The sequence below is a fragment of the Sprattus sprattus genome (assembly GCF_963457725.1).
Source record: "Sprattus sprattus genome assembly, chromosome: 3".
In the NCBI taxonomy this organism is placed as follows: Eukaryota; Metazoa; Chordata; class Actinopteri; order Clupeiformes; family Clupeidae; genus Sprattus; species Sprattus sprattus.
In genome coordinates this window covers 34,138,421-34,165,598 of record NC_137922.1, presented here as the reverse complement: position 1 = coordinate 34,165,598, position 27,178 = coordinate 34,138,421, and the positions used below count along the sequence as shown (strand labels likewise).

Sequence of the window (27,178 nt, the reverse complement as noted above, 5' to 3'; positions counted from 1 at the left end):
TGTATGTATTTATTCAGGCGTGCATATCCTACTAACCCCCCCCCCCCCCACACACACACACACACACACACACACACACACACACACACACACTAACTGCCACTGACTGACAAACTGAGGATTGAAGCTGCCTGAGCCAATGGCATCTCCCGACCTCATAAAAACAACACTTCACAAAGAGCTCCACTGCCGCGCATCACTGTGACAAACCTGAATATAAACTTGGGTGATCTTTGTCATTCCACACCTCAGCTAGTACTACTACTGTGCCTACTTTTTTTTGTCTCTTTTCCTTTCATGTACATATTGTGCTGTTAATACGAAGTGTAGTTTGTCTGCGTCCGATCTGTCCATAATACAGATAGCCCTATCATTTAAATGAACACTCTCTATCCGCACACGGTATCCACAACGATCCGAATCGGGGGTAGAAAGTGAGTAGATTTGAATCGGTACGGGGGGCTGGTGTTCGTCTGCACGGATTCACGCAACCTGATGACGTCATTGCCCCACGTGATCGCTTTGCGGTCTCCAACCAATATATATAACACTTGCTCTCCCTCTACATCTCACTTGTGGTGGTTCTCTAATTCACTCTCATTAATCCAGCCTACTGATTTTTGTTTAGCCTATCTTGATGCAAAGTGTGATGTTGGAGTTCATTAGTTGTACAAGTCATACTCACAGGGACCCCTTGGTCTTTGGTAGAGACACAGCTTTGAAATCCCTACCTATGAATTCAAAGTCCTCTCCTGCATTTAGTGTGTGTCTCACTGCTGTAGTTTTTAGCACAATCCCCTTAACTATTGAGCAGATCTCACCGTCCTGGATCCAGGTGGCACAAAAAGACCGCGGGACAACACCCGCCACGGAACCCTGGGACTTTTCCCTCATCTCCCATCTCCCGGCACCTTCCCAGACAAGGTCTATGTGCTTCATCAGCCTGCTTCCTACATTAGTTGTGAAGCCATTGTGTCGTTTCTAACAAGCTCGGCACCACTTTCCCACCTGCTTCGCCCCTAATGACACCACTTTACTGTGATTATGGGTTGCATCCAAGTGGGTGTCCTCCTTGAAGGCCAGATGCTCCTCTGTGGCGGAAGGAAATCGATTATGACAATGTTCAAAGGACTCCAGAGCCGGCACAGCGGCGCTGCATTCTGCTATTTAGAAGAGAAACATTTTGCTTGGAAGGTTTTTGACCTTTTTCTTCCTCCTTTTATGGCTTTCATTTTTTTATTTATTTTTTTATTTTTTATTGAGCATGACATTTCAGAGGTGTCATTGGGATTTCTCCAACCTGTTTTTGTCGATCATACGCTATAGTAGGGGTGGGAATCAGGGATTAGAAACGGTTCAAAGAACGAAAACGAAAACAGGTAAAGAACGAAATTTTGTGATGAACGTAATCGAAAACGGGAACAAAAACAATTTCAGCTGTTCCGTAGTGAAAACAATATTTTCAATTTTAAATAACCGGTTAATAACGTTATTTTTCGTTCCAAATAACCTTTCTTGAAATATTGTGGAAATAAAATTATTGTTAAAATAAATCTTGAAATAAAGTTTTATTCCGGAAGTGATGGGCTTGGCTACCTGCCCGCTAAATGTTACCCAGACCGCCTGGCTGAAGTGAAACTACTGTTGACACTAGCGAGCTGCGAGTAGCCTAACAGATCAATCCAAACTTGCAATGCTTGTGCTGCCTGTGCCCGTTACCTAGGTCAGTGTAGAGCGTGCCTTTTCGTCTCTCAAATATATCCTGTCTCCTTTGCGCAGCAATCTGAAGGAGAATGTTTTGGAGGACATACTTTTCCTTAAACTGAATAAGCAATTTTGTATGTAAGCCATCTGTTGTCCATTTCAAATAGGCTAGCTCTCGAGTTAATAGAAGAGTGTAGGCATAGGCCTCTAGCTATGGACATGAGTTGTGTTTATTTTGCGCGTAATGAAGAACGTTTTGTTAGAGATGCTTTCCGAATTTGAATGTAGGCCTAAATGTGACCGGCTGATTTTTTTGTCTTTTTGTTTTGAATAGCCATGGGTCTAAGCTGCTGCATTTTCTTGCTTTCCTTTTTTTTTAACGGACTTCAGTTAGAAAGACATGGCGATGTTTGCGTTTAAATGGTCCTGCAGCCTAATTTCATGTTGCCGACTGGAAACAAATACAATTGAACTGCAGGGTGATACAATGTTGTTTCATTAGTTATTATAAGTTGTAGGCAAACTCCGTTTCCACAACGTTGGAAAAGGTTAAGCACGCGAACCCCCCCCCCCCCCCCCCCCCAATTTTTTTTTAAAAGAACGTTATTAACCGTTCTTCTATAAGGTTCTAACCGGGTAATAACATGAAGAGAAGCATAGGAACACTAGAACGGAACAGAAAAATAATGTTTCTGGTCAGAACGAAACGAAATGAAAAATATTTTGTTTTTAATCCCTGGTGGGAATATCTTGGCACCTCACGATTCAATTCCGATTCAGAGGTCAACGATTCGATTCTAAATCGATTATCGTTAAAAAAACATCCATTTTATGTTGAAATGCAAGCTGCATCGATTATTGCATTGCTCATAGAAAGTCAAAATTGTGACAAGAAAAAGCTTTTTCTCTAATAAAGCAAATAGATTGTTGTTGATTTTCTTTAATTATCAAACACAAAGTAGGAAGTGATTTTAGACTCTTGAGTTGCAAACTCAAATTATTTAATAGTCGAAATTCATTGATAATCGTTTTATCGGTTTTGAATTGATAATCGATAATCAATCGATAATTGCATTTCAACATAAAATGGATGTGTACATTTTTTTTTTTTTATTACAAAATGGATTATAAACTTTTCTGAATCGAGACAGAATCGTTTTAGAGAGAATCGAGAATAATCGATTAATAATTTTTTTTTTTCCACCCCTACGCTATAGACTGAACAAAATTGTAGTAATAATTTTAAAGAAAAGTAAAAAAATATATATATTATTTTATGTCAACATTTGGACATAAAAAAATCCCTGATAATGCAGTAAAATCTGTCAACTCCTTTCTCAGCTTTAACAACATAATTCTACAGTCACTAAGTCCACCCATCATTGTATTTTAGATATGGCCAGAGCATACTTACAGTGGAAGGAATGGATTGGCTTATCGATAACAGTAATCGTCTGTCAGCAATTTACCTCAGTGGAGATCTCTTTAGACGAGAAGAGTCAGTTGGTTGGGTTGTGGCTAAGGAAGTGAATTGCTCTCAGAGACATAATCACCTTGCTGACGCCATCCTTTCATGAGGGGTAAACTTCTGGGGCCTTCTGCTCTGCTGTTTTTTTCTTGGCACAGTGTCTATGCCTGCTGGCAGAGAAATGGTGAACTGCGGTTGTTTGAAACCAAGAACAGCAAAGTGAGGCTTTTTCAGGGGATGATGTCCGTCAAGGTGGGAGGTTGTTTTGTACACTTTTGAACTGTACTTTAGAAAACACACTGGTGTGGACACAAATTGGTATCCTATGACATCATGTTCACAACATGCTCATTAAGATGAAAAAACTAAACAAAACAATAGCAGCATGCACTAAGTGTATAATTTTATATAATATTGCACATCTGTCCATCATCATTACATTATAATTAGGGCCGGGACTCGATTAAAAAAATTAATCTAATTAATTAGAGGCTTTGTAATTAATTAATCGAAATTAATCGCATTTTAATCGCATATAAATATTTGACCTGAGAACAGTGAGAAGTATTTTTTTTTCACATGGATTTTTAGTATACCATTGAATAATGACTGAATACATAAGCTTAAGCAACAAAAATATTGTTTATTTTTGTTCAAGTCCAACAGACCAGTGCAATTTTTGCCATTAAGTGTAGCAATACCATATTTAGAAATGTAGTACATTTCAGAAATTCAGGTAGCCTATAGATAGGTAGACCTTCTGTAAACTATAATACTAATACAGTTTTTTAAGCAAAACACAATACTTTCAAGTACATTCAGAACATTGGAAACCCTGACTGTTAGAAAACATCTCTGGTGGAGTGTGGGTTGTACCCGGAGTAACTAACCCGGAGTCAGGCTTAACGTCCGCGCTAGCTGCTTTGCATTGAGGTGATACTCGATGTGCTGCGGTGATATGCGAATTCCTTGTTGCATAGCTTGCACTGAACCATGTTCTTATCGACGCCTCCATCCGTTCGTTTTTTGTAACAAAATGTCCCATCAACTGGGCCAACCAACGCGGTCTCATCAGCTTCTTTGTTCATGTTCACTGTACCACTGTGGTTTGTTCAACTTGTTTGAACCGAATTTCTGCGCGTTAGTTGGTGCGCCAGTATAATCGGTCCGTCTGGAACTCCTCCAGTGAGAAAGGTTCCGCGGTGCAAAAATAGATACGATTAAAATGCGTCAATTTTTTTAACGCGTTAATTTTTGTGTAATTAATTAATCTTAATTAACGCGTTAAAGTCCCGGCCCTAATTTTAATGTCAATGTATAATAATGTCACCCTATACTGCCTTCACGTGGCACATGGCGTTTTTAGCCCTTCATCCTGATCAGTTTAAAGGGATTGAATGAAAAACCTGCCTTGACCTCAAAGAGCACAAACAAAAATAAACATCCATCTTGTGTTCCACAGGGTGTCTTTGAGAGTGGATTCTGTTTGCCCTTGACGAGGGTCCATTTGTGGTGGCGACTTTCGAGGATGGAATCCTTAATAGACTCCCTCTGCTTTTAATGTCATGAAGCGCCCTGTTTGTTAGGCAGACACGTTGGAATGCTGGGACTGTAACTCTAAATTGTCAGCTTCCTGTGAGGAATCACACATTTGCCAAATCACTTCCAGAGGAGATTTTGTATAATCTGCAGTATGGAGACAGATTTCTCCATTTCCTCAAGAAAAATCCCCAATATTCTCTCCCATTTTATTTTTCTTCACGATGGCCAACACGCACATTGATGAAGTACTAGAACTGTTTTCTGCAGGAATTGCGTAATTCATTTGTTTTCATTACATGTTTATATGAATGGTGTGGAAATTGCCAACCATACTCTTTTTGCACCTTTTACAGGTTAGAAAAACAGGGCAAAGGGGTAAAGTTCCAAATATACTTGGTTAAGCTCATTACATCAAAAACAGGTGTCAAATCCTAATACTGCAGAGGCTGTGTCTGGAAGCTTCTATGCTAAAAGACCATGGCTTTATGTGTGGACTTTGTGCTAAGTGTTTCAAGATAGTTTTTCAAAATGGATAGAATTTTAACAAAAGATATACTCTTTTGTACTGAACAAAATAAACATGTAATTATCTTCAATATTAGACAGTTAGCACAATTGACTGTAATGTGTTGGAGTTACTCTTTTAAACAGTTCCAATTCTCAAAAGCCACAGCAGTGTTTCCCCTCGTTGATGAGGTTCAGAGAGATATTCAATAACAAATCCATATACACTCTCCATACAAGTGAGCGCATTTCCTTTAAACGCAACACAACATGACCTTCAGGGTCATGAGGAGTAATTGAGGCATTGACCTGTGCAGGCATGCCACTTAAAAGATTCACTGGTGGGCATAGGTTCGCTCCGCTCCAGCGCAGAAACGCATAATTGCCTGACCATGAGGTGGGTCAGCGAGTCATGCGCCATGGGACGTTTTCTCCTGTTATTGCTGCTTTTTCCTCACTTCACCACCTTCGGGGAGAGCTAATGAAGCATTCAGTGACCAAGAGAAGGAGGAGGAGGAGGTGGTCGAAGGGGAGTCACTCACTGAGCACTCACTGAGCACTCCCTTTTGCGTGTGCATTCCCGTGTTGTTTGTTTATGGGCGTGATCTACTGGCGAGTAATGGGTGCTTTGCTGCCACCAGCTGCACTGATTATATATTTGTACTACAAGTAATAACAAAACAGCGTCATGAATGATACTCTTGCAATGCTAAAAAAAGTTTCTCATCAACCCTTAAATGGTTCTGTTGACTACCATTACCAATCCTGATTCGAATCTCTCATAAACCAAGGTCCAGTTGCCCTAAAAATATTCAGAATTAGTTCAAAGGAAAGTGAAGTCCATCATAAGTTAGCAGTTACCCAGGCAAGGTCCTTTCTGACCTGGCAGTGTTGTTCTAACTGGATGACCTTTTGTGAGGTCACAGACCAGTCCAGAAAGCCACGCTTTGCCTCGCTGCATTGTATTTTGAATTGAGATTATTCCATTTTTGCACCCCAAAATAAATCAATCAAGCCTCCATCCACACTATTACATGCTCGATTAACCTTCCATTTTTTAGAGGCTAGATGGTGTTTTGAATGTAGGTCAAGCACAGTCCACACTGTTCAGAGGGATGCCACAGAGCACTGTGACCAGTCTCATCTCTCAGACGTTAGCCACCTCGAACAAGAGCTCTGCTGTTCTGAAAAACACAGTTAACAATGGATTTTTAGACCCTTGCTGACCTTCATGGTTTTTCAAGGGACTGCTGTAATTGAAGGCCAGATGTTTTTCTTTTTTTTTTCTTTCTCCATTCTCCACTCTGCCTCAGAATGGTCAATAACATCCAACTTCTACATATAAATAAGGATTAAAAACGAAAAAAAACAAACAACGTATTGCATTCTTTTGCAGAATAGGGCACCACCAAGAGTATGGTAGCTTTTTTCCCCTTGGCGTTTGACTAAAATACGAGCCATAGAGAGCCAGGGTCAATCATCCGCAGGCTAATTTGCAATTTAAAACCGAACCTCATGCGGAAGCCACAGTTAGCTCTGCAGTGATGGAGGGGTTGCACTGGGTCTCATCATAGGCAAAACGCACAGCATTCCCGGCATAGTTTATGGGGTGAGAGCGGACTATTGACAGAAGTCTTTGCTATTTTTAAATGGCCCTGTTGTTTCAAGGTGCTCATTGTTTGAAAATAGCGGAAAAGCCACACGATTTGCTTGTAATGGTTTTGGTATGTGGCCCTGTTACAGGGTTTTCAACTGTGATGCGCAATGCAGTTTTAATCTAATCTTGTGCCTACAAGTTTTCACCAGACCTTGTGGTGTTATCAGTTTAACATTTTATGAATGTCTGAACTTGATTGATCTAATCTTCTGCCTTAGTATTCACCAGACTTTGTGGTGTGAGTTTAAAATTAAATGAATGTCTGAACTAGTCCTTTTGGTCGAGGGTGTAACCCCTCTCTACTTCTCAAAACTGCTAAATGAGAATTCCTGATGGTGTTCCACAAAGGGTCCTGCTGTCAGTTTAATATTAATGAATTCCTGAGCTTCTCCTCTGGTCTTATTCCTTATAATTTCTCTCCATGAATCCACTCACTTTTACCAAATGAGAGTTGAGTGATCGAATGTGTTGAAGGAGTGAGTGATTACAAAAAATGTATGTTTTATCATTGCTTTTGCATTCTATGGCAAACTCTCAAGCAAGGTAGGACAAATAAGGTCCAAGCCCAGACTCTTGACTGGCCTCTCTTGCTCACACCCCTGCAGGTGAAGAGTTGCAAACCTGAGAAGGAACGCCATCAGCTGCTGCTGCGGAGCCTGCAGTACCTCGAGCGCTACATGTACCTGATCCTCTTCAACACCTACCTGCACCTGGAGAAGAAGGACTCCTGGCAGCAGTCCTTCAGCCAGTGGATGCACCAGGTGAGTGTCCATGCTCACACCTGCAGTTCCTCATCACCGACGGTGCTGAAGTTTAAGTTGTTTATGGAGAGATTGTCAATCTAGCTCCGGAGATCCCCCTGTCCTCCATCTGTCCACCTGCTTTTCATACCTGACTGAGCACATCCGTCACACTTGATTACTTACACACTTAATGTAATACAAACATAAAAACTGAAGAGACCGTAGCAAGGTGAGACCATAGAATGGACATGTAGAAGATGGCATGGACTGAGGTGTGAATTGAGAACTGGATTGGAGTAAGGGGTTAAAAGATAAGACCCATAGTGGGTGAGAGGCAGCGTTGCCCTTTCTCTAGAATGTGATAAACCCTGTCCCAGGATCACAGTAATAACCTCACCTCTGTATTCATAACCCCCATATTAGCATAGCTTGTTGAATTTTGAAGCAGTTGGCATTATATGGCAATGAAGGACCGAAGACTGTCCTTAACCCATTCACAGCTGAAATGGTTTTCTGCTCTAAAATAACATTGAAAAGAATGCCCCTCTGTTAATGTGCAAAGAGGTTGGGGTATGATTGATGACGCTTAGAGAGAGGAGGCGGAGAGACTGAGAATGGAGTGAGGGAGAGGGCAAGGGGAGGTGGAAAAACGTCTAGTCAGCTTTTTATTCTACCACACTCGCGAACGTGTGGCCTGGTTCCAGGCTGAGCCATCTGATACCAATGTGTACAACCCCCCCCCTCCCACCCCTCCATCCTCACCCTTTTGCCGGATGAGTCATCCAGTTTCTTCCCCTGGCTTCACCCATGGAGACAGTGGCGGCGCCAGGGGGGGGCTAGGGGGTGCTAGAGCACCCCCTAGATTGGCCATAGCACCCCCATAGCACCCCCAAGAAAATAATGGTTTATTTAGGCCTATTATTGTTATTTAATTTCATTCTGAGTTCTTAATAAAATGTATTGTGTGATAATAATATTTTAATCACTAAAGAAAATAACAGATTGAAATAAACAGATTGTTCACGTAGCACGACACAGACACGTTGCGCGTGAACGTGATTGTTCAATGAGTAGTAGGCTAAGTAACAGTAATCCTCGCGATAGGTCAATTCTAAGTCAAGCGTTCACAAAATCACGAAAATGGATCGGTATTTGATCCGCAAATTTCCTTGAGTTGAATAAGATATTCAAGAGGAAGAAAAAATGCAAGAGGTATTGGATTCTGATTCTGATGTAGAAGAAGAGGAACGTCCTGGTCCAAGTTAACCCTCACCTCTACTGAGGGCGCTGCTAGCCATGCTGCTAGCACCCTGGGTGACTTAAGCATGAACGCCCAGGATGGTCCGAAAAGACCAATATTACAAAAATGTTGTGGAAAGCTTGCGCTACACTGCTTGTCAGGGGATCTCACAGCGAGGCCACATTGAAGATGAGGATTCAGCAAACAGGGGTAATGTCCGCGAGTTGCTATCTGTAATTGGAAAATTTGATAAAACCGTTCAGAAAAAGTTAGATAACAACCCGTCAAATGCAAAGTATGTGCACCATGACGTGCAGAATGAGATCATCAATTTAATGGCAGAAATGATTAGGAAACAATTAAGGGATGTTTTAAGCATAGTTTTGTGTGCACTTTTTGATCTCTTATTATTGTGGTTTTGAGTGCCTACTGTTTGGTCTCATTCATGTTTTTTTTGATTGTGACTTAAAATAATATACCCTTTTTGAAAGCATTTCTGACTCTTTGCCTGTTTAAGTTAATTCTATCTGATATTCTAATCTGCCGTCTTTAGTTAGAAGTGTATTGAACTTGGTATGTTTAGTTTAATTTGTCGCACATGGTAGTGGTGACCTGTTAGTCATCTGGCGCAAACTTTAATCTACACACTGAAGTAAGTGAAGTATTTGGGATTACGTTATCTATAACATGCTGCATCCATTTTGACCGTCGGAGATGAACGCGGCTTTGTGCGCGTCCGTCAGAAGTAGCCTAATGATAATAATAATACGATCGATTTGAATGACGCTTTTTATGTACCCCAAAGACGCGTTAGAGATCAAACGTGTAAACATATGTGACGATATGGTGGGGAGGTGTTGTAGTAGAGAAAAATGAGACTCATATGCTATCACCCTAATTTCATAGCACCCTCAGTAAAACGCCGAGCACCCCCATAGCACCACCAGAAAAAAATCTCTGGCGCCGCCACTGCATGGAGATCTCACTGAAGTGGCTATGGAGGTATTGGTACTCCCATGTTTTGGTGAGTGTTTGTCTGGCAACACTACGTCACACCATTACAACACCTCTTATGCGGGGAAGCTCTCCATTAAATGGAACTTGAGTAGTAAGTTCTGCATCATCGGGAACCAATCACAAGTCACATTCTGGTGATATCATCCCTTATTTTTCCCCTTTTGAGCAATGTGGTACTTTCCCCTGTATAGGCCTTCTTTGGAAAAGAATATCTGAAATGGAATTGAATTGCTTGGGGTTTGAAGAAAAACAAATCCTGAGCTCTGCAGATGCACCACGTCCAAACAGAAAAAAAATATTAACCGTGGGAACAGATAGTCCAACACCAAATCTCCTCCCCTTGCACCCCTCCAGGGCCCGAAATGGATCTATTTGGGCTGTTTTCTTTGTTTCTGGCACACTTGGGCCTTTATCTGAAAACAAGCAAATAAACCCAAAAAAACATGTTATAGCCTCGGGTCAAAGCTCTCATGCCCCCTCCTCCTCCTTCTCCTCCTCCTCCTCCCTATCCCTACATCCCCCTCCATTCTCCAGTATGTGTGCAGTGAACCGTAACCCGAGTTTCATTTGGATGTGGCCCCTGGAATTTACAAGCTTATTCTAGTCCTATTGTGGCCTGGTTCTTCACACGTTGAACTTCATAAGGTCTGGACTCAGTGTTTTGGTTGGTGCATTAATCGTCGGCCCTGGTTTGCCCAGCTGTGGCTCTACAGTAAAGTGGAGAATTTATGAGCATTCCAAATAAGTGATTACCGCCACCGCCTCCACCACCACCACCACCCTCGACTCTCCCCCCCCCACTCATTCCCCTAGTGTGTTATTCTCCGTTTCTTTTCTTACGCTTGCCTTGTTTTTAATTTAGCTTTAGGCACAGACTGCTTTGCTTTCATGAAACAATGAAAAAAGAAGAAATAAAAAAATAGAAGAAAAGAGGGAAAATACGGGGGGACTTTCTCATTCGTTCAAATTATTTTAATTGTTAATTAAACACAGAAACAACTTCCTCATGGGTAAGTATGAGACAATACTCCAAAATAAATCTTTATGGGCTCGACTTGATGAATTAGCTTTGAATTCATGAATGTGCTTTATCATGTTTATCACAACAATGGGTCCAGACCTATACTGAATGAAAAACTTTATCAGCTAAATACAGCTCGTATACAGAGGTCGTATGGAGAGAGAGGTGGGAAGGAGTCTTGGGTAATACTAAATGAAGTGCTTTTTGTTTTGTCTGCACTATATGAAAGGATTTTTCAGTTTTTAGTTTCAGAGGCAGTGGTGCCAATGGTGTACTTTACTGTGATGAGACGTTTTTTAAGGACTTATTTGTCCAACTCTTGAGAACTTGAGGCTTTTGCTCTTTCCCATCCCGTTGCATCCACTCGTCCTCAGGCCAGCAATGACCCACTTGGTAACAGAAGTGTTCAGAAGTCCTTCATAATCCTTCATCCTAGCCATTTATCCTCTGAAGTACAGTAGCGAAAACGTTTTTTTTTTTTTCCCACCTCATCTTGCCATTCGCTTCATTGCGTCGTTGGTTATGGCTTTATTATGTCACTCATGTCCTACAGACATAAAAATAACACCCCCAGAAACCTTGAATCTTGAAAGCGCCATAAACCCAGAGCACTTTGAAATGTTGCTTTAAATTGTACCACCTGTTCTGGCTCCCATCACAGCTTTCATAATGAATTTTCCAAAATAGTTTGGCTTAATGATTAAATGATAAGCGCACAGTTTAGGCTGCTGATTCACTTGGTTATCCTCAAACCAAAGAACAAGCAGGCTAGATGAAATAGAATAAAAAGTCCCAAGCTGCGCTTCCAAGGTGATTCATTACTCTTTTGGCTCCCTCGTGAGATTAACCTTCAGAAAAATGTTCTTGAACTTGAATTCCAAATTAGTTGGGAAACAATGGCTGTGAAAACAATGCCTGTCCAGTTACATGCGCGGTAGGCTAAGACTCATCCTCCCAGCGGAACTTGAAGAGGCAGCATGATTTATTGAGTGTCTGCATGAGTGTGTATCAGCAACATGCCAGGCTGTAGTCTTACTATGCAGAATAATGAAACGCAAAATGAATGAGCGCTGAATACGAATTTATAAATACATAAATCATCTGGTGGGCAAATTCCCGTTGGGTGGGCAAAACTCTTACAAGTTTAAGCACTTTCAAGAACTTGACTCTGCTGTCCTCATTTCACTTGAAGCATAATGTGAGCAAAAGCCAGGGGAGGATTGAAAATCACTTTCGTGCCAGTGTGCTCAGTATCTCCCCCAAACCCGAGGTAAACTAGATGTTCAGATTGAAAATGCTCTGCGTGTGTGTGCTTTGTATAGCACTGCCCCAGATTGCCAGAGCGCATTGTCTGAGTTGCACGATTTTTCTACCACTTTGTCCAAGGCTGCAGAGGCGTCTCAATTATACAAAGTGAGAGCGGGCGTCATTTATCCCAGACCTCGGCCCCTGTCGTAGGTTAAAGGTCAACTGTGCCGGGAAATGTGGTTCAATCCAGGACGCGGCCCACTGGGAGGGACAACGTTACACAATTGTGGCACAGGCGGGGGGGACTTCTTGTACTGGAGGGTCTGGTGGCTGCTGTGGCGTGTCGCCTATTGTACTGTGAGCTCCATCAGTGCCACCCCACGCCCCCCCACTGTCTCATACCATGCCCATCTGCCGTCAGGTTTTGTTTGATTCATTTTGCAGCGGCGGTGGTGGTGGCACCGGCGAGGGTTTATACTGAACAGCTGTTCATATTAGATAACAGTACGGTACAGCACTGCGAGCCTGACTGGCCAGCTTTTGAGAAACATGTGGCAGTACAGCCAGAAGTCATTTATCATGAAGGAGGTGGGCTTGTCACTGTGGTGACAATATCTCCATTCAGTCAACAGACACCCATGTTTTTTCTCTGTTTAATACGTTTTTAATATACAAGTAGTCCTAGAATGGTACATGAATATGAGTCGTAATCAGCGAGAGCAGAAAGCGTAGGACTTTTATCCTGCTGCAGTCACTGATGGGTAGAGAGGCGTACGGGGGCTGAAGCGGGGGAGAGGACATCCCCCCCCCCCCCCCCCCCTAATAATGAGTATTGGCGTGTGAGTGAGGGTTAGAGGGCCTCCAGTACGAGGGAGGTGACACGTCTGTCAGTGCCACTCGCTATCGTCCCCAGGCAGACCCCCACGTGTGTGTGTGTGTGTGTGTGTGTGTGTGTGTTTGTCCCAGCTCCAATACTGACTGACTACGAGAACTCGTGTACACACTCACGTGCATGGACCTGCATTCACTAATGAGCGGGTAGTGGGTACACACATACAGACACGTACATGCAGATCCACCCCCATATATCAAACTTCTTTCTCCCTTTCTCTTCCCCACACTAGCTCACACACACACACAAAAGCATTTACCAGCACCTTACCAGTTACACTAATGGTGCATTCCAGTCCCAATCCAAACTAGTAGGAGATCGCACTTCTCCAACCTCATTATCCCCGTGCCCACTTCAAGGCGTTCCAAACCGTTAAAGTGGGAGGTTTGTAAAAAAAAATGGACGTGAATGAAAATCTAATAGGCGCTTAAGTGAATCATTGATACATTATGTATTACATACCGGTAATTCAGCTGCTCTCATCGGTTGCCAAGCTACGAATCTAACGACTGAAACCGTTTTGGACACCATTCTTGGTGACAAAATTATATTTTTAATGATTCTTTGTAAATACTCTGTTTAAAATAACCATACACAGAGAGAACTGGAGATTATCGGCAAATCCGTGACATTTTACCAGTCACAAACCGGGAGTCGCTGGGCGCCGCCATTATCATCCGACTTCGATTTGTTGATGTGGGAGTAGTGCGAGTCCCTCCGATTTCGCAAGTTGGAGCTCCCACTTCGAGTGGCGTTCCAGAGCAAATTTCGTAGTAGGAGGTTGGATAAGTGCGACATCCTACTAGTTTGGATTGGGACTGGAATGCACCATAAGATGAAAGCTTGCACATACATGGACATGACAAATGGCCTTTTTTCCCCTATACAATGCTTCTAGTCGGCCAATTGCTTTATCAGTATTCATTCTGTCACCTCTCCAATTAAAGCCTGAACTAATGCAGGGCAGTTTAACAGCATGGGCTTGAAATTGGGCCAAGTAAAAACACAGAATAAAAGAAATTCAAAACGCATTTTCACGGTATTTAAGGTATTCTTTTTGTTCTGTGGTGCTGAACTATTGTAAATAGAAAGCAAGGGCTAAAATGTGGTTATAATAGTGTTTTTTTTTTTTTTTTAAACCCTAAACGCTCTTCAAAGAGGCGGATTGATATGTCCATAAGCTTCTGAATGCAACATGCATGACTTTCCTTTTACAGGAAAGAAGACTTGGCCACAGCATGACAATTTCAAGTGGAAAGTTCAGCATATTTGAATAATTTCAGGTCTTCACACAATTTTTTTTCAACAGCAGTTCAAGACGACAAACCCCTTAACTTTTGCCAAGTCACTGAACAGAGGCTTCCAAACAATGTACAGTGTTGGTTTAGAGCGCATTTTTCTTGCGTCGCCATGGCATTGAGTGAAGCCCGAAGGTCAACCCCATGGCCTCAACCGGCCTGGCATCCTTGTACACGCTTCTTTCTGAGCTCTTGGCTTTCCAACTTGGCCATAGAAGCTATAATCAACATGTATGTTGGCTAAGTGCTACTCCAAAACCGCCGGGAAATGTCATTGTCAGCAACCATTGTGTAGAGGCAGATTGTTGTCCACATTTTACCTTCCGAACCAGGCAGGGATACGGACTATGAGTGGGAGGGTTGAGTGGTAGGGGCTCTCTCGAAGTTACAACCACATTTTCCTCCCACAAACTAAAAGACTCTGCGGAAAATGGAGATGATGGAGATGCAAGAGTGGTCTTGCACAATTCCATTAAGAAAGTCTTGTGGGAGGGGGTTTTGTTTCTGGCCATTAGCCATTTGTGTCAGGGCGTTTGTGATGGAAGTCTCTGTCAGTGGGAGCAGAGTTGGCCCTAAACTGGCCCTAACCTAATGGCCGTTATGGAGAGGGGGGCTGGGGTCCACTCCACAGATCAGTCAACACTGGGAGAAACGGAAGGGGATTAGGAGAAGAAATTAAACAAAGTCTCCCTGACGACAGTGTGGTGGCGTCGAGGTGATTTGACGTCTCCATCTCAAATCACAGAGTGGCAATTGCTTGTGGAGAACATGTTTGTTCACCACAGTAACCTCAAAAAGAAAAAGCAAAGGGGGAAAAATGTAACTGAATCCTGAGTTTAAGAAAGGAATGGGAGGGGGGCTAATGTGGTATACTGAGGTGAGATGTTCTTTTTTTTTTTTGCGTGTTGAGAAGTTTTTCAAATCCAGTGCTTGGTGATTTACTTTACAGGGATGAAGTTTGTTGGCGGTTTGCTGTGTTTTAACAAGCTCCCCATCGGTCCTTTCTTTCACACACTCACACTCACACACTCACACACACCCACCCACAGGGAGCAGCTGACAACAGGCCCTGCATCAGCCAGGGCTCGCACCTCATACCCTGAGTGCTTGCAAACAACAGGCAAGGCAAACACCCACCCACACACACACACACACACACACACACACAAACACACAAACACACAAACCCCCTTCTCAGTTATGGTGTCTTCATAGGGCCAGATGTGGCCCTTGCCTCATTTCCAGTATTAATGATGTGTGTGACCTATGGCGCTTCCTGGAGGAGTAGCCCCCCCACCAAACCTCAGTTAATCTCCCATAATGCATTAAGGATGGGGCGATGAGAGACTGACTGTAGGTGAATGTAAAGGAAACTTGCACAGGGTTTGAGTCTGAAGCTGTTGGAAATGTGGTTATATAACTCCTTAAATTAATATATTAAATACATTTAAACTTTGCATTCAGGATGTTCATTTGCAGTTCTCTAATGGCTGTTCTATGTTTCACAGTTGTTTTTCAAAGACTCGATTAGTGATTAGAATAACATATGATAGTCAGTGAATGGATATGTACTTTAAATGCCATTGTAGATTGGAGTGCACTTTTCTAAAAGTTTCTGAGCCGTCTACAAAAAAGATTATCTGTACTCTTAAAACAGTTTTCTTTTGTTGACGGTGTTCCTGAAAAAAAACAAAAAACAAAAAAAAAACATAATTTTGGTAGCACACAGAAGCATTTTCCCTTTTGACAGCTAGAATTACGTAGTGTACCTTCCAGTCCATTTCTGCACGCACTTTCTGATTTGTGAGTTACTCATCTGGTTTCCCTGTAAGTCTCAGTTCTGAATAGAACAAAGAGTTGAGAAATTCCAAGGTTACGTTACCGAATCATCCTAAATGATAAAAATAATTCAAACACACTAGTTACTGCACAACACTTTCAGGGAAGCCACCCGAGGTTAGTTACTGGTCTCACTTGACTTTTGAGATCTCTTGTCTAACTTTTGCAACCCTGTTGTGTGCCGTGTGACAGGTGGCGTCCCGGGCAGGTGTTTACGACCTTCTCAACCATCTGGGCTTCTCCGAGTTCGAGAACCTGAAGGACTCACCGCTCGCCAGCCTGCGTTGCCGCTGGCAACAACAGAACGCTCATCCACTCCCTTTTCGCGGAGAGTTCATTTGAGCAAGGAGCTGGGCTTGTGAACTGTCAGAAGGAAAATAATTCTCTCGCTCTGATTTTGTAAAAGCAGTGTCACTCTTTTTTTTAACTGTTGCTTTTTTCTTTTTTTAGAAGCTGTTCTTTTGTGTTTCTTTTCTCTTTACTACTGGTATGAAGACAATTTTCTTTTTTAACAATTTTATATGAAGGCCTGTTTTATGTTTCTATAACCTTCTATTTTGTGAAGAGCTGTTTAAGTTGCTTACATTCATTTAGACTGTCTTAGCTGTCAGAATGAAAACCTTTTTTCCCGCCTGAAATTCATCTCTGATTTTTTTGTTTTGCTATTTCAATTAACATCCCAACCTGCCAATCACAGCTGCTACTAGGTAGCAGTTTTGAAGATGAAGAAGACGACGACGACGATGATGATGATGATCATTCCAGGTTTTAGAAGGAAAAAAAAGAATGAAAAAAATCCCACAGACTGATTTTGATATGGCCTTTTTTGGCCAGTAGAGCAGGATGTACACCTACTCTTTGTACCGTGGTTCAAATGCCAAATGTGTGTTGGCTACAAGTGCCGTGGGCCCTGCTTCCGTCCTCCAGTTCCTGTTTTCTGTCAAACTTTTGGTTATGTGGAGATTACAAGACACAGATTGAAGGTCCCAACCTCCTCAGATTTGAGACTGATCCTTGTATATCTGCCTATATACAGTGTTTCTGAAGATTATAGAGCACATTATGACAATGGTAATGTTTTACAGTCCTTTATTTTGTTGCTGATTTTTTGAGGAAAAATGCTTGTTGGTCCTTTGTACAACATGGAATTGGTAATCGATAAAGGAATGATGTTCGGTTGTTTGGCGAATGTACTACGTCAATACAGAATGATGTCTTGCAACATTGCGGTAGGATTTTGCTAAATTAAAGTAATGGTGAGGACGGTGTGGTTATTCTTAAATGATCACCATACAGCGTTGACATTGGTATCAACTCTGCCCCTTAGTCCTTGGCAACTGGACCCTTCTCTTCATTTTAGGATTGTTAAGGTGCACACACAGAGACCACATCTGTAATAGCTTGTAGTACACTTGTGAAAAGCCCAACCGCACTGAGATCATATATGGACGCCCACCACCTAATCTCTTATTAAGAAGACAGATTAGAAAACCAGCAACAACTAAAAAACTCACACACGAACCTCTGTGTCAGAAATCCTTTCCCATGGGAGTCTTTCCAGGCGCCTGCTCTCAATAAAAAAAATTAGGTATATTACACGGTCATAAGGGGATGTCTAAAGTGCCTATGGAGATGTTGTGGTGGTGATTTCTCCCTCACGGCCTCCAACAAACCAGTTCTGTGTGATGTCGTGACTCCCTCCCCCTTGAGGTTCTGGAGGATGAGCAATTAATCAACATTAGAAGTCCAGACCCAGATGCTATTGAGTGGGGATTGTATTCTAGAATATCCATTGCCAGGGGAAGATGACATTAACGTGATCTGTTTTTAAACAAGCGCGAACATGCTGTTGTGAATATGGAATGGAGACTAAGTGCTATTGCTCATTGCTCAACATTAATGGTCACGATATGAGTCATTAAGATTTTTTTTTTTATGAATTTCATACAGTCTGAGTCTTAATTTTAACACGGTGTCTTTTCTGTGTCTAACATTTCCATGTTATGTCATCACATCTATGTAAAGCATTTTCAGTCTCTTTCCAACTTTTCCTGTACCAGTGTGAGATTCATTGCACTGTGCGTTATGACTGCAAATCTGTACAATGCATTGGAGTCAGGAGCATTGTGTAACTCACTTCACTCAGCAGTTCCAGCAGTTTATGCCAACAGGAAACCCATCAAAGTTATCAACCACTGTCTCTGGTTCTTCCACCTGGATTTGTTTTTTTGCAGTGAAACCCCACCTCTTCTCTTCTCTTCATCCTTTTGACCACCTGTCCTTGCATCAGGTTGGGCGCAAACCCTTTCTTCTGCAAGGGCTTGACTACTTGTCTGGCTCAAGGTGGAGGCTCAGAGTGGAGAGATGACCAGGTCATGCACGCACAGTGACTGCTTGCACTTCAAATGTTCACGACTTGATTTAAAGTATGTGATGTCAAAAAAGATGTGAAAAGAATTTAAAAATCACTTAATTGTGGAGTATTATGTCCATGAAATTGCATGATTAAGATACTGAAGTCCATGAAAAGACCACTGATTTTTTTTTCGTAATACACACCATGAAATCCAGGTTCTTTCACCACCTGTTCAAAATTGCATTATATAGCAGCCGCTTGCCACATTAATGTTTTTGCTTTCAAGTTAATAATGTTAACTGCTTTAGGCATACATTCAGTTTTGATACTTGATGAGTACAGAGTACTGCTTAATGTTTTATAATTGTAGAGGTATTTTAAAATTGTCCTTTTGGTGTCTGTCTACATCATTTTGATTTACATAATAGGTTCTGCATGTACATTTGTAATTTAGAGATCATCATTTGATACTGTAGTTTTGAATATATGTCTAAAATTCTCTTGTAGTGTAATCTTTATTTTATATAACTAATTCAGCAAATTTGGTTTAAATGTCATATTCTAGCTGATCCACTGCTTTTATCTTAAGATAAAAATAAACATGTTTCATAAAGTCTGGCTCAATTTTGTATGTGACCGGTTTAGAAGTGCTCTATACATTACATTGTAGTTTATTTAAATGTCTGTTGTATCGAGTGCATACCGGCTATGTGTCACAGTTGGATATTTTAGACAACATTTTTATATTCTCAGGGCCTTCTTCAAATTGGTTGCCTTGGTTTGACATGTTTGACTGTCTGCCATTATAAATTAAATATTCAAAATATTCTCCCCTTATCGCTGAATAGGCTTCTTTCCATAATAACCTTTAAGTGCTAAAAGCTTTGTGAATCACAAGCACACACTCCTTCTCTAAAAATTAATATACATTTTCATATAAAAAGACCTTACAATTTGCATACATGATGTAACACAGACACGGTTTCTCCATTCTCTGAAAACTACTCTCAGCCGCATATTACTTACAAACATGAACATTTACTTAAAAAAAATAATAATAATAGCCTACAGACAGTCACTCCGTTAAAAAAAAAAGGTCTAGCCATACACAGACACGTTGTCAGCTGTATTTCACTCATGAACATGAACATTTAAGTTTACTTTGATAAGTTGTCCTACATTTTTTGGTGGGCGATTTGAGAGGACAACACGGGGCCGCGGTGCAAGTGGAGAAGGCCACGCTGTGTAAACCGCAAGGCCATAGCAGTCGTTCGGAACAGCGCACTTTACCCCGCGGCCAGCTTTGAAAGGGTGATATCCCTGATCGCTTGCCGCCCCGCTAAGTGCATGACAGGGCTATCTCAGGAGCTCGGAAGTTGTTTGGATTTTATCACGCCGAAGGCCTGTCCTGGATTCATGTAAATTGAGACATAGTGAAAGAGATTAGCCGACCTTTGTAGTTTACGATAACTAAAAGAGTTAGCTCTGCCTGGATGATTCTGTATTAATCCGAGTTTAAATGAGGGGAACTCCGTCCTCTTGGATGCAGTTACAGATGCCGTCAGTGGTTTTTGTCCTGAAATATCTTTAAACCTATAATAATGACATGCAGTATATCTAAAGATTAATAATTAACAGTTGTTAGGGGGTTTTCTGTGCATTTTAATAAAAACATTAAACAGGGTTGACACAAAAGGTGCAGAGTAGACTGAAGTATTGGGTTACACTATTTATTTGCCATACCTTCAGATTTAAGTCATAGTAAGTCAAAAAGCATTTACATTTTTTGACAAACTACTTAATGTACTTCTTCTCTCCGATGGGATTCCCATCACTTTTGTGTTTTGAGGCAAGACAAATCTCAAATGATCATGAACATTTTCAACAACAAGCTAAAATCAAAGCAAAGCAAAAGGGGACAGTATTGTCCTTAATCTCTGCAATCAAGCCAGTTTGGTAGACAAGAAAGACTATTTGCGTTACGTAATTTCTTAGAACATCCATGGCCACCGCTTCTACCCTTTAACCAAAGCACTGAGCCAACAACACACACACAAAAAAAAACAGAGCTGACGTTAGATCATAGAGCTATACGGTTGCTCGCCATGAGCCCTGACTTCGGGCTGGAGATAAGCCGAAGAAACAAGGAGAGGATGGCTTGGGTCGGGGGCCGATAGGGGCGGCCTCCCAGCTTTGAAATGCTCTCCAGGCTCATTGAGGACCTCTCCATCGTGTAACTCAAGCTAGCAGTTCAGAGGGATCCGCAGATTACATGCACACAAAGGGCCGCATTGAGAAAGGGGTGCATGGCCAGAAAAGGATGTCATGAACTTCATGTGAAAGGCTGCCCCCCTCCCTCTGCCACCCCCACCAACGCCTCCATCTAACTCCCTTTACCTCCACAGATGAGTGAGAGACCGAGGGGGAGGGGGTAAGAGAGAGAGGAAGAGAGACAGAGAGAGGGAGAGCGAAAGACAGAAAGACCGAGAAAGGTAGGAGACAAGAAAGAGAGAGAGTAAGATAGAGAAAGAGAGTAAGAGAGAGATAGGGTGAAAGACAGACAGACCGAGAGAGCTAGGAGACAAGAAAGAGAGACAGTAAGAGAGAGTCAGAGAGAGATAGGATGAAAGACAGACAGGCCGAGAGAGCTAGGAGACAAGAAAGAGAGACAGTAAGAGAGAGAAAGAAAGTCAGAGAGAGATAGGGTGAAGGACAGATAGACCGAGAGAGATAGGAGACAAGAAAGAGAGAGAGAGTAAGAGAGAGATAGGGCGAAAGACAGACAGACTGAGAGAGATAGGAGACAAGAAAGAGAGACAGTAAAAGAGAAAAAGAAAGTCAGAGAGAGATAGGGTGAAAGACAGATAGACCGAGAGAGATAGGAGACAGGAAAGAGACAGAGAGTAAGAGAGAGATAGGGCGAAAGACAGACAGACCGAGAGAGATAGGAGACAAGAAAGAGAGAGAGATAGGGCGAAAGACAGACAGACCGAGAGAGATAGGAGACAAGAAAGAGAGAGAGAGTAAGAGAGAGATAGGGCGAAAGACAGACAGACCGAGAGAGAGCTGTTGAGGTTGGAGAACAGGCTACCTTGTCATGGTGGTGGTGGATGAGTAGTAAAGGTGTAACTGCCTTCACTCTCCCTCTCCCATTTCATCGCAGTCTCAGCTTCATTAAATTCCTGACACAGACCTCCATGGCCTCTCAGCAAAGAAGAACCATTTATTCAGGCAGCACTTAAAATTTCAACAGTTGGTTTCAGTTCAGAGACTCAAATTGAGCCTTCATTTTTCACAGGTCATAAATGAGGCTGGCAATTGTTTTTTTCTAATTCTCTACAGAACCTTCAAATCATCTTGTCAGGTCAGGTCTAGGTCTCCGTTTGATGACAATATGCTGTGATTGTATGTGGGCTACCTTTTTTAATTGATTTAATTGACTGGAACATGTCACAAAGACTGATTACCCGGTGCAGAAGTGGAATGGCAGCTTTCTAGATTCGCGACATATTGAACTGCTAATTATGCCATTACTCCTACCCCACTGACTATGCTGGTGTCCTTTGTATCTGCTGTCAACCATCATTGCAGACAGCTGTCACACCATCTATGAAAATAGCAACATGCATCTGAAAACAGGCTCTGATATTTGCTTGCTGTTACAAATCTATACAAATCTATTAAGAACTTTAATGCAAACTATCTTTTAGTGTTAACATGCTCAATCAATTAGGTTGCTTTGTCTATTAAATATTATTGTTGTAGAACTGAATATGGTATGAATTGCATTTGAGCAGTTTTGGATAGCTGTAACACTATTGCATGCTTTTCAGCCCCTAAGACATTCCATATAGGTTTATCTGATTTCTAGACGTTATGGATTACATTTAGGGTTTCACTCGGTTACATATGGCTTTTGCCTTCTTTTTTTTCATAGTTAACTATTCAGCTATTGCTTTATTTTCAGTGACTTATCAGTAAAACAATATACACAAAACAATACCAACCTGAGGGACTTAAAAGCTACTGCTCAACACTACTGTATTGAATTTGCTATTCAATCCTTTTCTGTGACTTCTGAGTAAATGTTCCATGTTGTGTCAAGCTCCAAAGCAGACGGATGAGTGCAAAAACGACTCTCCTAAATCTCTCTCTCTGTTTCTCTCCTCCTTCTCTCTCTTGCCCTCTCTGTCTCTCTGCCCACCCCCTCTCTTTCTTTCTCTCTCTCTCTTTACTTCAGACGTGCAGCTGCTTTGTATCATCCAAAGCGTTTGAAATCTGAAATATGGTGAGCAACATATTTTCTCAGCCTACTGGCGTGAGCTACCCACGCCGAAGCCACACACAGTAAAAACATCCTTGCTTGACCAGTCCAGCGCCAATATCCAACGACCACCAAACAACTTGATTCCTTCCCAGTTGGGTTGTCCACATTCTCAGCCAAAAACACCAGTGTCTTCATCTTGAACTTAAAGTGTAACTTCACCCTCAGTTCTAAGCATAACTTCCTGCATAATTTTAAAAAATTGCTAAAAAGTAGGCAAGGAGCTAAGAGTGGGGAGATAAACTCCTGTGAATGATGAGTCTGGATCACCAAATGAAAATTAGACTCACACTCACAGACGGGGGCTGGTGGAGGTGGGTCGCCCATTTCATGACATAGAGAAGTACCAAACGGTTGACTCTACGTCAGCATCGGCCTTGCAAAGTTCAGGATGATTTTAAACAGTAGATGGTGTGTTAAGACACTTTCAACCCATAGCATTTTGTCAATATCAACGCCAGCACTGATGACTTCCAACACAGTTCAGTCATATAATTTAGTTACCAGCTCAAAAAAACATTGTAGGGTGCAGTTGCACTTTAATTGGCCAGTGACTGTTAGAGCAGGCTACTCCAAAGTGTCAAGTCGTCTAAATGACTTGTGCTATCACTTGAAAAGCCCTGACTGATGTGACTTTAAAGTGACACATAAAGGCGTGCCGGGACATTAAGGGCAAGAAAAGGTATTGGAAACACACATGCTACCATGGATGTGGTCTAGCATCGTGGGGAGGCTGAGCAGAACCCAGAAGAAAAAAAAGTTCTGAGAGATCTAAACCTGGCATCAACGCCATTCCCCATGAGTGGGCTTAATTTGTCTGGATGATTACCAGGGTGGAAAAGATGAGCTCAAGATCCTCATCTTTTTCATCGTGTTCACTGCATGACCAACCAAAAAAGATGGTGATGAAGAAGAAGCGGACAAAATGAAAACATAGATGACCTCATCTGCATTTTGGGAAGAGCAACAACGGATTCTATATTACACTTGAAGTTCCCAGCAAGAGCAACCGCTGTTAATTGAGAAGAAGAGAGCCTGAAGTCATCCTTTAAGAGTCCAGGCTTCAGAACTGTCTGTGAGACAAAGTAACTACCACTGCCTCCAATGAAGTATAAAATTGCTGTGGTGTGTTGACCAGACCGCAGTCTGAGACAGAGCCTACTCCTTTCATCGAGGGGTTGAGAAGAGTATGGGGGGTGGGGGTGCAGCGAAGGCTTTTTAATTGAATACTCTGCATATTGTGGAATGACATTCTGGCTTTCTGAACCAGCACTTGGAATGGATAAAAAGGTTGGAACATAAGAACCCTCTTACAAGGCGGTTAAGGGCTTCCATCTCCTAATGCAGCGGTTTGTTTCCATTTGCCTATTAATACCAAGTCTTGGATCACAATCAACTCCTCCTCCTCCTCCTCCTCCTCCTCCTCCTCTTCCTCCTCCTCCACCTCCTGTAGGCCCACTGGGAAATGAACGTATGGAAGTGTGTATATAAAAACTACACACCTGCAGCTGCTTCACACTGACCATCAGCTTTGCACGGAGGCTATTACTAAGGCAACGTGGAGGCTCGGGGGGGCGGGGGGGGAGGGGGGGGGGGGGGCGGGGTGACTCTAAAACAGACCGCAGACATACTCTGAAAGCCTTGGAGAATGCCTGAGGAAAAGCAAAAACATTCATAGACACAATTTCTGTAGGGATATTGCTATCTTGATACACATCAGACCATTGTGTGTATTACGCCATCTCTCCAGTTCTATTTATTCTTATCTTCTACACTTTAATTTTGAGACAAGCTTCCAAGAAATTACGTTGTCTGTTTCCTCATCATACCCAAGGCCACATAGAACCCCCTCCGACCAGATGGTATCAAAGGTCTAATAAAGGTCTGAACGTGCTCGGATGAGTGATGACGCTTTGGGAGCTTTCCTCAGTCTTCGTGGTGCATTCTCATATTTATCTGTGAAAACACACACACCAGGAGTGATGCTGCTGGCAAACGTTAACATTAAGATCTGTAAGTCACTTTTCAAAATATCACTTCAGTCTGGCAAACTTAAAAAAGTGCATCAGTTCTGTGTGTGTGTGTGTGTGTGTGTGCGTGTGTGTGTGTGTGTGTGTGTGTGTGTGTGTGTGTGTGTGTGTGTGTGTGTGTGTGTGTGTGTGTGTGTGTGTGTGTGTGTGAGAGTGTGTGTGTGTGTGTGTGTGCGTGTAAGATTGTGGAAGGAAGGGCTGTTTAACTCGTTCCACTACACACACTTCTAGCAAAAAGAAGTTCCAACGGAAAAGCTGCCATCAGTACACTGAAGGACCGCCTCATGTGTAAGAATATGAAAATAGGAGCTGTTTAAGTTTCACATAGATAGAATAGATACAGTGGTTGTTGTGTGAGGAAGTATTTTGAAGTGTGCATGTTTGTGTCTCTGTGTGTGTGGTCACAGTTAGACTTTCCAGTGAGACTTTCCCTTGAGCAGGCTCAGCTGTAGTCTGACTCACCGATGAGGGGTTTAGTCTAGCGTCTCCTGGACAGTGGGTCAGGCAACTGCGGTCAACAGCCACCCTGAGGCTCTCCCAGTGAACACACTGTCCCAGGTGCAGAGTGCTGCTGATGTCACTCCCCAATCATCCATGTTGCTGGAGTGGGTTGATTCTCACATGACTCATATCCAGGATGGAAACTGTGTGGGTGTGTTTGTGTGTGTGTGTGTGTGTGTGTGTGTGTGTGTTTGTTCCAAATGTGAAAATGCTTGCAAAGATGTGCCTGCCCACAATCAAGAAATTGGTTTGATCTAAAAGCAAATTGTGGAGGTAAAGACTTTGTTATGTAGGCCTGTTCTGGTATTTTACCATTTTGAAAGTAATGGATGATTAAATAAAGTGGTTTAATTATTATGGATAATTAAATAAAGTGGTTGCATTTACCTATGCCTTGAAACTACAAGACCTTGAAACTGCTTTGACTATTAGACCAACTGGTGTACGACCAGATAATGGAGATATGTTGTAGGTACTCCTTTTTACAGCACAATGTCATTATTTAAATGTACAAATATACCTGTAAAGTTTACTGTAAAGTTCAATCTCTTTTGAATCCTCTGGGACAGTAGAACTGCATCACTTCCGGGTGCGCGTGCTTCACGCCCCATCCAGCAGGCGGTGCTACTTTTTTAAGATTTCATTCGGACTTTATAGCTACAATGAAAACATGAATGAATAAATAATTTGAATTCCATCGACATTGTATGTTCATACAGAGTTACCAAAGCCTTGCGGGATGTTTTCTTTTTCTGTTTATGTTGCCAAAACGACTTATGTGTGTCCTAAACGATGGAAGGAATAGGAAACATATGACCGTGTTAAATACAAAATATAGTTGTCCACGTGAAACCTCCCGGCACAACACGGCAAAGTTGCAGGCTTTAGAAAAGCCAATTTCCCCTTAGACATATTGTCTCTTGTCGGGTGAGAACAAAGGCAATACACACAAAGTGTCGACATTTTGCAGAAATTCGATCCTAACTTTACTTCCAGTGACAGTTGACCGTGGAATACATTTGTTCACACTCAAAAAAAAAAACTGCTCAAAAGTTACAGTTCATAGCAGCAGTCATCCCGTCTAGCGACTGCCCCGGTCCCGTTTCGAACTTTCTTTTTTGTCAGAGCGCAGTGATTAGCCGGGGAGTTGTCGTCATCAGCAGCACCCTTGATTTTTTTCCTCTTTCTAAATGGATGGGGCTGTCCTGGTTATTGCCCAGTTCAAGAGAGGCCAAAGGATTGGAACAACTTTGAATACCCGTCAGTTTGGCGTTCTCCAGTGACGTGCAGAATGCTTCGCTCTTACTCTGTATTTACAGAAAAATAAACCTTTCCGATGAAGAAAGAAACCAGGAGAAACACGCACCACAGTCAACAATAAAAAAGAAAGCTTCTCAAGCTGGTTTGAGGGGACTGCTCAAATTTCTTTCTAGGCATCGCTATGGATTATATTTATTTTCTGGTGTACTGCACAATCAGTGTATTATTTTTGGACTACAGACACCCTGCATACGCTCATGGTAAGCTTATCTTTTCCTTATGATCTCAGACGCGCTCAAGTTGACAAGGAATTATTGCAGTCTGCAGCTTTAATGCATTTGTACATTGCTGGATAGCTCCTAATCCGCTACTAGGTTTGATTTGCTCTGTAACAAAATTGAAAATGGGACACCTGAATGATTTTTGATATACCCACAAATTAACTTAGTTAAATCCCGAAGAGACTTTGGACGGTGTTGAAAACTTCTGTGAAGTCCTTTGATCTGTGGAGTTCCATAACTAATGTCTGTGTTT

The 27,178-nt window shown here is 42.1% G+C and overlaps 2 protein-coding genes across 2 annotated transcripts in view; both read left to right on the top strand.

Moving 5' to 3' along the window:
• The window catches only part of pald1a (phosphatase domain containing paladin 1a), a 78,419-nt gene extending 61,384 nt beyond the window's left edge, over nt 1-17,035 (top strand). Inside the window, exons 19-20 of the mRNA XM_080834384.1 lie at nt 7,481-7,636; nt 16,366-17,035. Of these exons, the coding sequence (XP_080690510.1) occupies nt 7,481-7,636; nt 16,366-16,515 (306 nt within the window). The 3' untranslated portion in view covers nt 16,516-17,035. The remainder of the gene's footprint in view (nt 1-7,480; nt 7,637-16,365) is intronic.
• Nucleotides 17,036-26,765: 9,730 nt separating this feature from the next.
• adamts14 (ADAM metallopeptidase with thrombospondin type 1 motif, 14) overlaps nt 26,766-27,178 on the top strand; it is a 64,068-nt gene continuing 63,655 nt past the window's right edge. Inside the window, exon 1 of the mRNA XM_080836006.1 lies at nt 26,766-26,904. Within this exon, the coding sequence (XP_080692132.1) occupies nt 26,826-26,904 (79 nt within the window). The 5' untranslated portion in view covers nt 26,766-26,825. The remainder of the gene's footprint in view (nt 26,905-27,178) is intronic.